Source organism: Eleutherodactylus coqui, chromosome 5 (assembly GCF_035609145.1).
Source record: "Eleutherodactylus coqui strain aEleCoq1 chromosome 5, aEleCoq1.hap1, whole genome shotgun sequence".
Lineage (NCBI taxonomy): Eukaryota > Metazoa > Chordata > Amphibia > Anura > Eleutherodactylidae > Eleutherodactylus > Eleutherodactylus coqui.
In genome coordinates this window covers 221,201,957-221,218,642 of record NC_089841.1, presented here as the reverse complement: position 1 = coordinate 221,218,642, position 16,686 = coordinate 221,201,957, and the positions used below count along the sequence as shown (strand labels likewise).

General features: G+C 43.7%; 1 protein-coding gene across 8 annotated transcripts in view; it reads left to right on the top strand.

The window, feature by feature from the left end:
- PTPRD (protein tyrosine phosphatase receptor type D) overlaps positions 1 to 16,686 on the top strand; it is a 348,154-nt gene that overhangs the window by 80,454 nt on the left and 251,014 nt on the right. For all 8 annotated transcript variants that reach the window (XM_066604263.1, XM_066604260.1, XM_066604264.1 and 5 more), the window contains exon 2: positions 7,495 to 7,663. In XM_066604263.1, the coding sequence (XP_066460360.1) occupies positions 7,579 to 7,663 (85 nt within the window). In that variant the 5' untranslated portion in view covers positions 7,495 to 7,578. The remainder of the gene's footprint in view (positions 1 to 7,494; positions 7,664 to 16,686) is intronic.

Below are 16,686 nucleotides of genomic sequence, written 5' to 3'. Positions count from 1 at the left end.
CTATAATTGGGGCTGTTTCAAGCACCTTATGGTTGTTCTGTCGTAATTTGCAGTGAATTGCACAGCAAGTATCAGTTGTGGCTGTGTAGGCTGCATGAGGCTAACAGAAATTTACAAGCATCAACTGGCCTGGTCTGTGAGAATTGAAGTTGGGTTCGGCCAGAAAACTGTACTCGAAATTTCTCGAAGAAGAAATGATGTTGGCTGATATCCCTAATGGTCCATTTACATGGGACGGAGCTGCTGGGCAAACAATGCTCGATACTCGCACCAGTGATGCTAACTTCTGTTCCGTCACACAGGAGCAAGTATCATTGGCATCGCTCACAGTGCTGCCAAAAAGGAAGTGGAACAGGCTGGGGATCTTTCTCCACCCACCTTCATTCACCGTAAGCAGACTGTCGTTCAAAATTAAATGACTGCTGTTTACACCGAACGTCACGTCGTTCAGTTTTCTGCATGTAGAAAAGGAATGACTGAACAACTTTTGTTTAGTCGTTGCATGGATTTGCAAAAAATGATTATTGTTCAAATTCCCGAAGGAGCGCGGAAATGTGAACAATTTATAAAAAATAATCATTCTGTGGAAAAGGGCCATAAGGGTAGACTTGGCAGCCAAAAAAGAGATGAAAAAGATAAAGAGAGCAACATACAGTAGATGGTAGTTGATATACTTGTCAGGCATTGAACCAGGGACCTCCTGCACTCCATTCAGTAGCTCTCACTACTGAGCTATCTAGCCTGTCGACAGTTCACTTGCAAGACTCTCAGACGTGTTTCCGTATCCCAGTTATCTAGTTCCTGCCTCCTGGTCCTAACCCTACCTCTGTCTTGATTGCACTTCCTATAAAAGCCTTGCCCTTCAACTCCCTCTGTGCGTGATTATTCAGCTCCACAGCACCGTTTGATCAAGCTCCACTTGCCTGTTCCTCTGCCATTTCTGCAAGCCCTCCCATTACTGACTTCTGGCTTCCCTTCCGACTACGCTACTTGCCTCATCCACCTCTACTGCAAACCGAGACCTCCTGTTGACTCCTAACTCTTCTTTGACTTCTCTCCAGACCTGCCACTATTGCACCTGAGCCTCCAACCCAGTGCCTGAAATCACTACAATACTGCTGATACAGTAAACAGTACTTTACAATGACAATGAGAAATATACAGACTTTGCGGCAGCTCTAGAATCCGGGTGCGAGATATGTTGTATCATGCTGGAAATACATAAAATTAGGAAAATAAACACTTCAATCCCTATGAGACTGTTTTGCTAAATAGCTAGATGCTATGTCATAAATCATTCTTACCTGAAGGAATACTTGGAGGAATATTGAATTTACAAAGTAAAACTAAGACATATTAAAGATGGAATGAAGTTACTGGCGCCCACTATTGCTGATCACATTAAATCCGTTCTTCTTCTAGACCTTGATTTGGTGCGTTAGTGTTCACTGGTCTCATTATTTGCATGCCAGTTCTATCCCTTCATGAAATCCATTGTCGTAGTAGTCCCATCTCTGCTCAATTGCAGCATTTTAAAGGAAACATACAGGGCAAACGCACGTTAATGTGTAATTTAATTTTCATCTAAATTACACAAATGTTCTTTACGTATCAAACTTTTTATGACATTTATCATTGAATGTGTCGGAGCATACATACTCTGAGATTGTAGTACGCAGATCATTAAGTAGTTTCATGTACCGCGCTGATACTTGCGCATATATTTGCATTTGTAATGGAATATATCTATCCTTCCGTATTACACATAAAATAAATACTTGTGTACCACGTAGGGTAGTCCTGAACTAACCCCCGGTGATCGCCTCTTATCAGCAGGTGAACTTCTTTGTGGCAGGCAAATACAGCATTTAGTGATCGTTATGCCACTATTAACCAGACCGGATGGGCGGTCTACCCTGACTCCTAGAGAAGGGTCATAGAGGAGGCACCTTTATGATGTCCATAATAGGTCATATTGGTAGGTGTTGTCTTCATCAGGCTTCCATGTGAAAAGTAATAGTCTCCCTCTCGTTATAGCTATCTAGCTGCTAATCATTAAGTTTTCTTGAGGTTTATTTAGATTTTTGATCAGTTAGTATAGTGATGTTATCATATGTATCACATGGATTAAAGAATAATACAATATCGTTACGTTCTGCAGAAGTATCCTATCAATCTACAAAGGAACTGAAATGACCATCCAATATTGGTAAAAATACCAATTCTGTGCATCTCATTAGGAACGGCATAGGATAAAGCCACGCTTGTGGTTGGGGATTTGTGTACCTGCCGTACCAGTGAGGGAACTCAAACCACAGTATGGCCAACATTAAATGTTAGGAGTCTTTCTCATACTCCTATCATCTGGATCGTGTGATTAGTCTGTCGCAAAGATCGCATGATAAAGGCAAGAACTAGGATCTCGTGGCATGGTTCGTGTTTCGCTACGCATCCCCGCTCTGAACAGAGTGGGGAATTAAAAAAACTAAATTAAAAATAAAAAAAAAAAAAATAAAAAAAACAAAAAAAAAAAAAAAAATATATATATATATATATATATATATATATATATTACACTGTGAATGTTTGTGATATGTGACTTGTGGGCATGCAGAGGGCCATACTCAGCCCATACATGGTCACTACCGGCAGAATGTATGGACATTAATGTGTTAAGTGCTGCGGGAGCTCTACACATAGATGGATATGATGAGACCTAGTCTCCAAAATCCCCAGATGTGAAACCATTCTGCATGGTGGGACGCTGTACTGGAGTCCCCAATGTTTATCACCTAAATAGGGATAGTGGAGCGTTTGATTAAAAAAAATATTAGTACTTTACATTTGTGTAATAATTAATTTCTTAAGCTATTTATTAATTAGAGCGTTGTCCATTATTAGCACACAAAGCCCTTAAGTTTAAATAAAGTCTTATCTAAAGTTTAAAATCTGGAATAAAACAGCTGCAGATAAACAGATTCCCATTAATGATAGGCAGGGCTTATATTTTATACATTATAACGGTGTAAGTCCTTTCCATTACACATTCTGTAATATAGAGGAAGGTCAAAGTCTGGATACACATGCTGTGAATTTATGGCACATCTGGTAAGGGAGCAGAGCCATTCTAATGGTTCAGCCAGGATGTCTCAGAGTCCGGTGACTGTAAGCTGAGAACTTGATCACTTCTGAGGCTTCAAGTGGGGTTTGGGATTGCATCTATGCTAAGAAAGCAGCAGTATAGCATTTGTGTCTCGGGAAAGTGAAATATAGCGTGGAGAGCTTTTTACATGGAATGATCGCAGCCAATGATCGAACGGTGAGTGACAAATCATTCCCGTTTCTTTGTGTTCTGTAGGCATAAGAATCATCGTTGGCTCGTTCACGAATTGTTTTGGTTTAAATACCGACCGTTCAGTCCTTCTCATCTACTTATACAGAGAATGGGACCGACTGCCCGATTTCTCGTTTGATTACGCCAACAATGTGTCTGCCAGGCTGCCCGAGAGCCAACTCTTATAGCGTTGGTGTACACGGACTCCAAGCTGTTTTAGACCAAGGCAGATCTTCCTCTTATCATGAAGACCCTTCATAAAGAGTTAAGGGAACCTTTGCATGCTGCCCCTGTTGGACCACAGGTTTGTGATGTTGATGCCCTCTTTTACAACATACCGTTAGATTGAATTGTAGAGATTTTGTGTGGTGTGTAGTTTTTAATCCTTGCTCTGGGATGTGGTTGGCCATATCCGATGAAACCTAGGTATTTATACATGGCACACCTACTCTTCAAATCACCCAACAAGCTTGATGACCTTAAATGAGTGTGAAGTTGAAATAGCAACTTCCAAGAATGAAGGTGCTTTTACACGGAACGGTTATCGTTTAGATTCCTGCGATCCAGCGATATCATTCAGAGTGAATGCATGCAGCGACTGACTGACGTATCGTTCCATGCAAACAGGCAGCCGGTCACTAATGAATGACTGTCTATGAATGGGGACGGGTGGGCCAGAACGATCCCCAGCTGCTCCACCTCCATTCACTCGCAATGCTCTTTCCTGTGTAAAACCATAGGAATGATTATCATTGGGATGACGTGTTGGGTATCTGCTGCCCAACAGAGCATCCCATGTAAAAGCACCCTTCGTCTTTGATTACCTATGACAGTGTTTCCCAACTGCAGTCCACAACGCACCCCAACCGGGCTTCAGGATTTCCTCAGTATAGGGCCGCATGCACACTGGCGGGGCGGATTCCATATGCAGAATTCCACAGCGGAATACGACCCTGTGCCCAGACGGCGTGTTTTTGCTGTACTGTGGATGGTCTACACCGGGAGCCGAGGGCAGTAGAGATTTTTTTTTTTTTAAATCACTGCTTTTCCCACACTGTCCCTTTGCTGTGGCTTATGGAGGGTTTCCCCCACATTTGCCATTTATGCTCTACCAGCCCTCTACGTAACAACCCCTGCAGCACCTGGTCTAATAATGAAGGGAAAAAGTAAAATATTATATATATATATTTTGTCTGTGTGTGTATATATGTCTGTATGTATATGTGTGTGTGTGTATATATATATATATATATATATATATATATATATAGTGCGTATATACACTAGTCAGGAGGAGGACAGCACCAATTCTAACATTTTTTTACTCAATATACTTCTATTTTTATTAGCTTTTGTAGCATTGTTTTCTATTTTTTCACTTTTCAGATAGGCATAAAAGAGTAAAGCGATTCTGATCTGACTTTTAAGACCTGTCTGATCATGGAATTATTATTTCCCCAGTTTCTGAAGTGCGAGTCTAAATCCTTTTATTTCTATGGCTCAGGCCTGCGATGTAAGTGTTGAATGGCACAAGAAAACAAAGCAACCTTTCCTCCCCCCAAGAGCACATTCTATATATCTCCATCTCTGTGATAGCATCAAAGTCATTATGTAGCAGTTGGCTCGGATACGCTTGCACAGACACAAATTGAGTCCGACAGGACTGATGTCTTATGGATGTTGCTGCTATTTGAAATGCTGGCATGAAGATGGTTATGATGATAAGAGTGAGCTGGTGCCCTCAGCGCATGGCCTACTATGATTTCTGTGGCTTTCATTCATGTTAGGGGCATCGTACATACTATCCAGAGAAAAGGAGAAGCCATATGTGCTGCTGGAATAGAACGTCTGTGTTACCTAAAGGAACTATGTATATGATCTGTTTAGAGTGTTTGAACTCAGCTTTGGCTTTATAGAATTCAAAGACGGCCAACTTCAGGTCTCAGCAGCATAAAATTTCCTGTACAGTAAGGGGTTGTCCGGTTGTAAACCATTGATGGCCCATCAACAGACAGGACCCACAGATCCACTGTTTGCTGGGCTCATACACTTGTGCAAGAAGCATACAGCGCCTTTCCTACTGCAGTGACAAGGCTTCATATTGCAGGCCAAATTCCCATTGAAATGGATGGGAGCTTGGTCTGCAATACCAAGCCTGACCACTGCAGTAAGAACGGTGCTGTCTGCTTCCTGCAGAAATTAGCTCAGTACATGAAAGTGGAAGACTGCACTCTTTGTCGGCTGGTTTTGCTCCTCTTGGGTTTTCTATACTGGCATTTATCAGCTACATGACAGAGGCACTTTAAGTGTATATTCACACGTATTTAAAAATTTGCAGAACGACAATTTGTGCCGCAGATTTTCGTAGAGGATTTCAGCCCTTTCATTGACTGGGATAAAATCTATGGTGAATCTGCTGCAACATTCATGGCGAATCTACATGTAAAAACGTGGATTTTATGTTCCCTCTGTAGTCCTATTTGTACAGTCAATCAGGGTAACACCGGGGTGATGCCCCCATGGCTGCCAAGTATTCTTTACAGAAAACCAATGTGGTTCATCTCATTTTTTCCAAATTGCAGTTTGGAATATTTAGCACACCGTTGGTTAAAACTTGAACTCTCATAAAGGTCACTCTGTGATTCACCTCTGATAGATAATTTTCTGCATTATTTTATGGGGAAAATAGTGAGATATGTAAGTTTTTGGTTTCACACGTGCGTTGGGTATTCCCCAGGAAATGGGGAATCCCCACGGCCGATCGGCTCACTTTCACTCTCTTGGTTTTGGCTTACAAATACTGATACAGAAATGCTGACCAACTATGGCTGTCTGAATGGAGCCTTAAAGGGGTTGTCCCGTGCCGAAACGGGTTTTTTTTTTTTAACACCCCCCCCCCCCCCCCCGGTTCGGCGCGAGACAACCCCGATGCAGGGGTTAAAAAAACAACCCGCACAGCGCTTACCTGAATCCCGGCGGTCCGGCGTCTTCATACTTACCTGCTGAAGATGGCCGCCGGGATCCTCTGTCTCCGTGGATCGCAGGGCTTCTGTGCGGTCCATTGCCGATTCCAGCCTCCTGATTGGCTGGAATCGGCACGTGACGGGGCGGAGCTACACGGAGCCGGCATTCTACACGAGCGGCCCCATAGAAGACTGCAGAAGACCCGGACTGCGCAAGCGCGGCTAATTTGGCCATCGGAGGGCGAAAATTAGTCGGCACCATGGAGACGAGGACGCCAGCAACGGAGCAGGTAAGTATAAAACTTTTTATAACTTCTGTATGGCTCATAATTAATGCACAATGTACATTACAAAGTGCATTATTATGGCCATACAGAAGTGTATAGACCCACTTGCTGCCGCGGGACAACCCCTTTAACATAATATTAGACCATTCAGGGCTGTGAGCTGTTTATATATTCCATGAACACCCATTCTAATCAATTAGGCTATGCACATCAACGTTCTTTCACGTGGGGGCGATGACCTTTGTGAAACTTTCCCTGATGAGAGTAGTACATGCGTTCTGCGGGTCCGTCCTTATCAGGCAGACTGTTGCCCATGTGCTGTCTGATGTGAGTTACATCCGAAATTCTTGGGCATACAACTTATCTATATATGGCCTTATGGATAATAGTGAAGTTAGTTGAAACCCTCCTTGGTGCCAGGTAAGAAGGCAACGCCCATCACCAGTCCACCGATCCCCTCCTACGTGTCCTTCATGGTTGCTTACCCTGTAGTACATCATGTCTTCGCCTTGTAAACCCAAGCTTTTTACTGATAACTGCTTTCTAAACCTGTATTGACTGTTGCATGCCCCAAAACATGTGTAATACATTAACCTGGCATTACCGTTCCTAAAACGACAGCTAATTATGAAGATAAATTATTCGGGTGATGATCTGACCAGGGGAGGAAACCATCTGGGATTAGGTTTACTTTGCTCTAATATGGGGAAATACATCACCAGCTCTGCCAAGCTGCTTCTTGGCACCGAGTACTGGCAAAAACACAAAGTGTGTAATGTGCTTCAGTTAGTAGAATGCAGAAATGGGAATAGTTTAGTTTTGTGGCGCATGATGGGCATCAGACGGTAATGTTCATATGCCGAACGGATCCTCGTCTTATCTGTGCTTTCTGTTTTTTCTGTCTCTGCAGGCTGTGAATATACTGCACTGAAACATTAGAAGCGGGTAGATACCCGTTGGCTTTGAAAGCTGGTGAAATCAAGCCTTCCTAAGCATGCAGGTGCCAAGCTGTCAGATGATGAACTTTGCCAGGCCAGTGCTGGTGCTTCTGTGCTTCCTACTCCATGCTGATGCTGAATGTAAGTCTAGCGCTTTATTCTGTTTGAGGTCCTGACCATAATGAGCAGTTTTGTTTTTCGGTTGGCAGACTTTGAGGGCCTTTGAACAGGCTTTTTTTTTAATGTATGACAGAATGCTTGAAACGCTGTGGGATCCTGACTGGCTCTAGGCCACCCTCTGAAAACGACTATTTACGTGACTTCTTCAATATTTCTGCTGGGCGAACTGCTGAAATGTGCATCCCATACTAAGCAATTAGTTTTCATTCGTCCCTCGCCACTACAAAGCCAAGCTTACAAAAACACCGCAAGCCGTAGAGCGTTGAGTGCGGCTCCGCTTACCAGGACGCAAGGACAAAAGGAACCCCTACGTTGACCGCACTTGTTCCATTCGCAACTCTACTCTTCCTGCACATGTGACTGCTCTTTTTTTTAGTATGGCTGTTCCCTGCATCCAGGCCGACGGTTGGCAGCTGCTTTGGAACTACAACTCCCAGTTTGCTTTCGGATTTGTAGGGCAACAGCTGGAAAGTTATAGGCTGCAGATCACTAGTGTAGACTAAACACAATCACGCTGAGTCTCCTTTAAAGCCTACTCCTTTCCGCAGTCCGTAGCAGCTGCCACAGCAGTTGCTTGCCGGTAGTCCGCACACATTAAGAGATTCTTTTGCGCACACGCTAACATATGAAGGAGATAAAGATTATAAGATTGACCGGTGGGGTGCTTATGACAACTGCCAAGGTTTATTAGACTAAGTAGAAACAATATAAGCCAAGGCATTTTCCAAATTACCACCCTTTTCTTAATGACATCTGGACTAATTACTGGGTGCATGTTCCCTGGTTATTTTAGGGGTTAAATGGAGAAACAACGATAGGCTGTGCTCAGCCTAAACTGTGCGCTTCTGTCTACTCAATACGCTAAAAATGCATGTATCTAATACGCACAGTGCGATGCAAAAAGTTTAACTTCATCGTAAGCCGGGTCATGGATGCCGCCATATGGTGGAGGAAATGCTGAGCACAGTGATGTATAGACTTGCATCCGCCTCCGGGTTCCACAGCAATAACCCTCCATAGCAAGCTGTGGAAAAATGTTTCTTCATGCACACGAGCGGAAACCAATTGCGGTTTCTGCCGGCGGATGAAAAATCGCAGAATGCTCCATTTTCCTGCGGTTTCTGCATGGGCGGCTTCCATTGAAAAAAAAATTCTTTACTGCGCATGTCGAACGGCGCATCGTACGAACCATCCTCAGTAGAGAAAAAAAAGGGATGGACAGGTATGCAGAGTCGCCAGCCGCGGGCAGGGGCAGATTCCGTTCGGGATCCCCCATACAGAATCTGTGCGTCACCGTGTGCATTCGGCCTGACATAGACCCTCTGTAGAGTCATGGATAAGCATCAACTTCCTTTAATCAATTGTGGGCTTATCTCAGGGGTTCTGAGAACAGCGCTGTGACAGAACCACCTGAACAGAAGAGAACACAACTATTTACTTACATAAGTAATGGTATCTGATTGACGATGCATCCGTTGGTTTCTGCTATGTTTGAAGTATAGAGTAGTAGTTGACTACAACATTCTATACTCCAAATATAATGGAAAACCAATGGAACCCTTGTAATACGGGCATCGTAGTGGTGTCCATTTCACTTGTGCAAGTGAATGGTTGCGTTTATTTCTGTTCGGGGGTTCCGCCGCAGTGCTGTTTTCAGCGGCAGTTACGGTATTTTAATGCTTCCTTAGAGCGTTTTCACACACGGCGTATCCGCAGTGGGCTTTTTTATAGCAGAAAATCCACAGCAAATATACTGGAGATCCGCAGTGGCACCTAAATTGTGTAGATTTTGCAGCAGTTTTTATAGAGGATCGGCCATGAATTTTAAGGGTAGAGATCAGCAGCATAAACTGGCATTCTGTGAATTTTGAATAAGCAATGTTTTTGAAAAACGTTGTGAAGTGATTGCAGAAAATGTCCGCAGCATGTGAAGGAGATTTTTGCAATCCCTTCCTCACGGCTTGTGCTGTAAATGCTGTAGAATTTCCTCAGCACAATCTCTGCAAAAATTCCACAGCATTTACGTGTGAAGACTGCCTAACGCTGATAGAATTTATTCACTTCATATAGGGAAAGTGTGAGTGTGATCGTAGTCAGGCAGGTCGTTGGGAATGCTAGTGGATGAAACCCAACCATGTAGTCAGGCGGGTCGTTGGGAATGCTAGTGGATGAACCCCAACCATGTAATCAGGCGGGTCCTTGGGAATGCAAGTGGATGAACCCCAACCATGTAATCAGGCGGGTCCTTGGGAATGCAAGTGGATGAACCCCAACCATGTAGTCAGGCAGGTTGTTGGGAATGCTAGTAGATGAACCCCAACTATGTAGTCAGGCGGGTCATTGGGAATGCTAGTGGATGAACCCCAACCATGTAGTCGGGTGGGTCGTTGGGAATGCTAGTGGATGAACCCCAACCATGTAGTCAGGCTGGTCGTTGGGAATGCTAGTGGATGAACCCCAACCATGTAGTCAGGCGGGTCGTTGGGCATGCTAGTGGATAAACCCCAACCATGTAGTTGGGTGGGTCGTTGGGAATGCTAGTGGATGAACCCCAACCATGTAGTCAGGCGGGTCGTTGGGAATGCTAGTGGATGAACCCCAACCATGTAGTCGGGTGGGTCGTTGGGAATGCTAGTGGATAAACCCCAACCATGTAGTCTGGCGGGTCATTGGGAATGCTAGAGAATGAATAACAATCTCATAGTCAGGCAGGTTGTTGGAAATGCTAGTAGATGAACCCCAACTATGTAGTCAGGAAAGTCATTGGGAATGCTAGTGGATGAAATCCCAACCATGTAGTCAGGCGGGTCGTTGGGAATGCTAGTGGATGAACCCCTAACCATGTAGTCTGGCAGGTCAGTGGGAATGCTAGTCGATGAACCCCAACCATGTAGGTCGTTGGGAATACTAGTGGATGAACGTCAACCATGCAGTCAGGCGGGTCGTTGGGAATGCTAGAGGATGAATAACAACCTCGTAGTCAGGCAGGTTGCTGGGAATGCTAGTAGATGAACCCCAACTATGTAGTCAGGAAAGTCATTGGGAATGCTAGTGGATGAATCCCAACCACGTAGTCAGGCGGGTCGTTGGGAATGCTAGTGGATGAATCCCAACCACGTAGTCAGGCGGGTCGTTGGGAATGCTAGTGGATGAATCCCTAACCATGTAGTCAGGTGGGTCGTTTGGAATGCTAGAGGATGAAGAACAACCACATAGTCAAGTGGGTAATTGGAAATGCTAGTAGATGAACCCCAGCCACATAGTCAGGCGGGACGTTGGGAATCCTGGTGGATGAACCCCAACTAATAAGACGTGTAGGGAATATCTTATTCATGTGGTAAGACGACCGTGCTAGGGACCCTTTATACTACTAACATTTCTACTGTATGTAACCTGCAGACCTGTGAAGAAACCACATTACCAATATGTCTGGTTTCTAGGCAGCTGACCAAACTCATAGGGTTCTGCCTTGCAAGTTCTGTGGTCGGATTCTCTAATACTTCTTGAATAATACAAAGGAAAATTCCTTGGCATTTTCCTTTCACTTCATGACAAGATAGTCCTAGCATCCTCTATGATAGTTATGAATGGCTCGCTAGGATCATTAGGACTCTTGTTATAAGCTGTGGTAAAGAAAATGAAGGCATAAAATACTCTTCCCTTACTGAACCACATGTTGGAATGACATTGACCCTCTTTAATTATTAAATGGTTTTATAATTAGTGTGCGGTTGGAATAAGTTTGTTGACTTAGTACATAAGATTTATTTGCAGAACTTGTGAAAGCTTCAACTACATAGGGATTTGAGGAAATGCACTTTTGGAAGAAAAATGTCCCCTCCAATATCATGTAACAAGTTACAGAAGATTGCAGCCTTTTCAGGATCCTTAGATCTAAAAGGATTGCTTTTTCCTGACCATGTGTAATTTGCAATTCGTTGTAATCTCTCTAACGATGGAGGGGTCCATTTCTGAGAGTATATGAAAACTTGGATATAGCTTTTTATAATCAGCTCATCAATATTGTACAGTATTCCATGAAGCTGTTGTAAAAGATGAATTCTTGCTGAAAAATCCACAGGGACACCTAGAAATTAGCTTTAACAGATTAATTGTATTATAGTCTGCCCATTGCATTTATTACTTTAGTTGCTCGCCTTTATACCCGCTCAAGCTCTGCTATACCCTTCTTGAGTACCGGTACCCAAAACTGTACGCACTATTCCATGTGTGGTCTAATTGGTGATTTGTAAAGAGGAAGAACCATATTCTCATCATGTGCCCCTATACTACTTTTGATGTACCCCATAATCCTATCTGCCTTGGCAGCAGCTGCTTGACACTGACAGTTAAGTTTATGGTTAACTAAAATCCTTAAGTCTTTTTCCATGTCAGTTTTGCCCAGTGGTTTCCCATTTAGTGTGTAATGTTATCCCTGCCCATGTACCAACCCTTTATGTGGCACAGTATCAAACGCTTTGAAAAAGTCGAGATATACAAGATCCAATTACTCTCCTCAGTCCAGTCTAGAACTTGCCTATAATGAATAAGAAATGAGCAAGCAACGTATGGGCCTTCCCAAGCAGCCTAAAGATTGTTTTAGGTCAGTGGAACAAGGGCACACACCTTCTGACCCATCTCATAAGCCCTTTCTCTTGCATTCTGGTTATACCACTGCTTCGGACTGGCTTGGGCATGCTCCATATTCTCGCGCACTAGGTTTGTCAATGTCTGCATCTTGTCCTGGAGCTGCATGACCTAGTCGATGACTGACACTTCAGAGGTAACCAGTTCTCCTTTCCAGAATTCTCTTACCAGAGCCATGGGTCCCCACACCCGCCTTTTGTATAGGAAATTAAAGAGGGAGAATGAGGCCTTGGTACCTCTTGGTACACAAATAAAAGGCGAGTGAGGTACCATTCCCAGTCATGTCTGTGGGACTCGACCAACATCTTAAGCATCTGCTTCAAGGTGCCATTGAACTGTTTACACAGACGATTAGTTTTGAGGCTGGCTACCAGATATTGCATATTGTCTTTTCTTACAGAGGCACTGCATTAGGCTGGACATAAACTGGGGTTCCTGATTGGTAAGCATTTTCCTGGGAAATCCTATGTAGGAAAATATGGCACAGAGGTGTCAGTCATCTTCTTGGCCTGCTTCGAAGACAGGGCCACGGCCTCAGGGTCCCGTGTGACATAGTCAACTACAGTCAGGATGTAGTGTTTCCCAGAGCTAATAGGAATGCCAAGAGGCTCGATCAGATCCTCACTAATCATCTGGAAAGGTTCCTCAATTATTGGCAAAGGAACTAAGGGAGCCTTTGACCAGACCCTGATTTCCCCATCCTTTTGCACATCACACATGATGGACAGTTTTTGGCTACATCTAGACCCATTATAAGCCAAACTTTAATTTTACCAAGCCCTAAGTGTTTGGCCAGTGGGATCTCATGGGCGATCCTTAGCAACTTTTCCGTAAACTGGTAGGGCACCAGCAGCTGCTTCTCCTTCAGCTACTTCTGCTGTGGTTTACATGGCTTCTTGATATAACCTCCCTTTGACCCCAGAAGAACCTCTGCTCGTTGGACTCAGGATGGGGTTTTTCTACAGGGTCCCTCAACACCCCCAGGTTGGTATCTGTATGCACAGTGGTCTAGAACTCCTGGCTGGATGTAGCCAAAAGAGATGTTAAGGTCAGGACCCCTCTGGGCTTCTCTGGGACTGGCTCTAGAAAGAAGAGCATGCGGAAAGGTAGACAGTCCTGCACTTGCAGGTATGCGGTTCCATGGCTTCTGAGGGTCATACAGTGGAATCTCCTGCAAGCGGCTAATTTTGTTATCCACCCAACTTTTCCCAGACTAGAAAGGTGGCAGATGCCAGGGAAGAATAGCTGACATGAATGCAAAGATGGGTGACAATCTACCAGTATCATTTCAGCACAACCTTTACCAAAGGAACATGATGACATTTTACGTGTTCTCGATTGAAGCTGTGCGTAGGCTCATGTCTGCACAGTAGCCTTTGAACACGAGGCAGACATAAGTAGGGAAAGCTTGTTTATTATCAGAGAAGCATATGTCACTTATGTGAGACGTGTGAAAGAAATTGATTGTGCAGTTTAAGTAATTTGTTCTATTTCAGATGCACTTGTCATAGCTTGTATAACTAGGACTCGGCATCTACTATGTTGTTGGTGGTAGACAGAAGTACAGCACTAAGTAAAGGTCACCAGACACGCACTCAACAGCTTTCTCGGTAAAGCCGAATCCTATTATATTGATATTATTCTACAGTTTGTGGTTTTCGATACATATACAGTTTAATTTGTATTTGATGAATTACTGTCAAGAACTTTATCCGTGTTTTAAGCATAAGTAGTACTTTTTATTAAAAAAATAAAATAAAGTGCATTTTTGGCTGATTTAATGATTGTTTTATACAGTAAAACCAATCCAAAAGCCTACCCTCTATCCAGATCAGACTTCCTGTGGCAGATTTCAGTTTTGTAATATACTACACCTAGTGGCCATCGTCTTTGAGGCGACTACCCCTCCAGATGCACCTGAGTGCAACTTTGGAGGTTTCACTGTATCAAGGTAAATACAAGGTGGTGCAAAGGTATGGAGACACCTGAATAAAGGGAAAACTGTGGGGGATGCCATCCTGTGTGTGGCATCTTGCTAAGTGGAAGGGTGAAAGTCTTTGAGGGGCGGTGTCCAGCACGGCGACTATTTTGAAAAACTCCATCATGGGGCAAAGTAGATATTTTCAAATGGGAGGAGGTGCATGTGACACATGAATCTAATAGAGAATTTGATGAGGAATCGGAATATTTGCTTAAATGTGACATATCTTTATTCTTGCCAAAGTTATTATCACCCCCTGCGTGTTATCAAGATTAACACCCGAGGAGAGGACTGAGATTGTACTGATCGTCGGGGAGCAAAGTACTTGAGTCGTTGCAGCAGATTTGAACAGTTGACGTTCTAACAGAACACCCATCCGCAATGGCACAGTTGGCAAATTGCTTGCCAAATTTTGTGTTGGGCCTGCCAAAAAGCGGATGTAATAAAACTGCCACAGACCAGGCTAACAACAATGGCCTTCCTAGCATTCTTCTGCAAGAGCCTACACGGTAGCACCCGGAGTCTATCACAGGATCTCCAGTTTCTGTATCATCTCAATTAGGACAATTCTGATTTGCTGTGTGGAATTTGCAAAATGGGCAGTTGTATTGGCACCTCTTCCACCTCCCCTTTGGGAAGTGGATTGGGTGTCGTGGCCAGGTGCAGTGGCTCCCGCGCTCTCTGGATCTCACCCTCTTAGACTTCTACTGTTGGGTAAGGTCAAGTCCATGGTTTGCGCAGCGAAAGTCAAGAGTGTGGCGCATATGCAACAGTAGATCCTAGATGCCTCTGCAAATATTTCTGCTGAGATGTTGCTCTCAGTGCATCATGAATGGGAGGAGAGGATAGCTTTGATAATTTGAAACAACATGGAGCACATCAAGCATATCCAGTAGTGGATCAGCATTGTGTTCCATGTCACAAAAAAATAACTTTGGCAGGAATAAATTTATATGAAATTTAAGCACAGATTTGGATTCCTCACCAAATTCTCTCTTGGATACACATGTCACATGCACCCCTTCCCATTTGAAAATATTGACTTGGCTCCAAGATGGCGGACTTCAAATTGGCTGCTATGTTGGACACCGCCCCTCACAAACTTGCCGGATTCCCCTTAGTAACATGCCCACATAGGATGGCGTTCCCAACCACCATTTTTCATTTATTCAGGTGTCTCTATACCTTTGCCTAACAGTTTTAGGCATTATTTTGTTTATGAAGCCATAGTTGCCATACTTGATACATGCATGCTATATCTTCCTTTCTAGTACTTGCACTGTCGAGCTGTTAAAGCGGTTCTTCACTTGGTAAAACCCCCGTCTATTTGACCTACTACCACAAATAAATGTCATATAGGGGATTCCCTTTTTCATGACTCCTCCTTTCTTACTCAGACACTGGAAAGTCTATCTCGTAGGCTTCATACTTATCCGAATTGGCCATTCTGTCTGTGCTGGAGGCTTTGAAATACAGATGTGAACAGAGTCCTACTCTGCGGACTCCACATGACTCTGCACACCATGGTTGCCTGTTAACTTTAATAGGTGCCATATAATGTCACATTTCTCATGCATACAATGTTACTGGCAGCTTCCTCCGGTGATTATGGCTGATCAGCAGAGTCTCCAGCAGCCGGACATCTGATAATCTGTTCCCCGTTTTCAGGCTGTATTCGCACAAGTGAGTGCGGTGTAGGTCAGTGAAAATCTGAACCCCATCACACTCTTCTACTAGCGATGTTTCAGCAATTTTGCGCCACGTGTGATATGTTTTTGGATTTTAAAAAATGCAATATACACTGTTTTTTCACGCACATGAAAAAAAAAAATTCTTATGGTTCCAATTCTTAAAATGGTAAAAACACATCACACTTATATGCAAATTGCCTGTCATGCAAGTAGGATGCAGTTTTTTTTATCCACTGCCATTGCAAATTGAAAAAGAATTGCCCAAAAATAGGACATGCAGCAACTTTTCAAACCCGGGCGTCGATATAAAGGAAAAATCGCTCATGTGAATTAACCAATTGAAGTTAATAGGTGCTTTTCACGGGGGAGAACTGTCCTTCTCGCAGTCGGACAGAACCCAGATGTGGAAATCGATTGTGTGAATACAGCCCTAGTTGAATGTAGAAACGCGTATAGACATAGACCCAATAATAGTGTTGATGGATATAATGTATATGTCCGACAAATGATCGCAGCAGTAGTCTTCAGCCAATGGAAATGTATACCAGAGGTTGGAGAATCACTGGACATGTTAGAGATTTGCCTTAGTGGCTGCTGTATGGTGTAGCACCAACGTTCACGGTGTAGCACTGCAACCTCACACTACCATTGAGTCAAAGCATGAG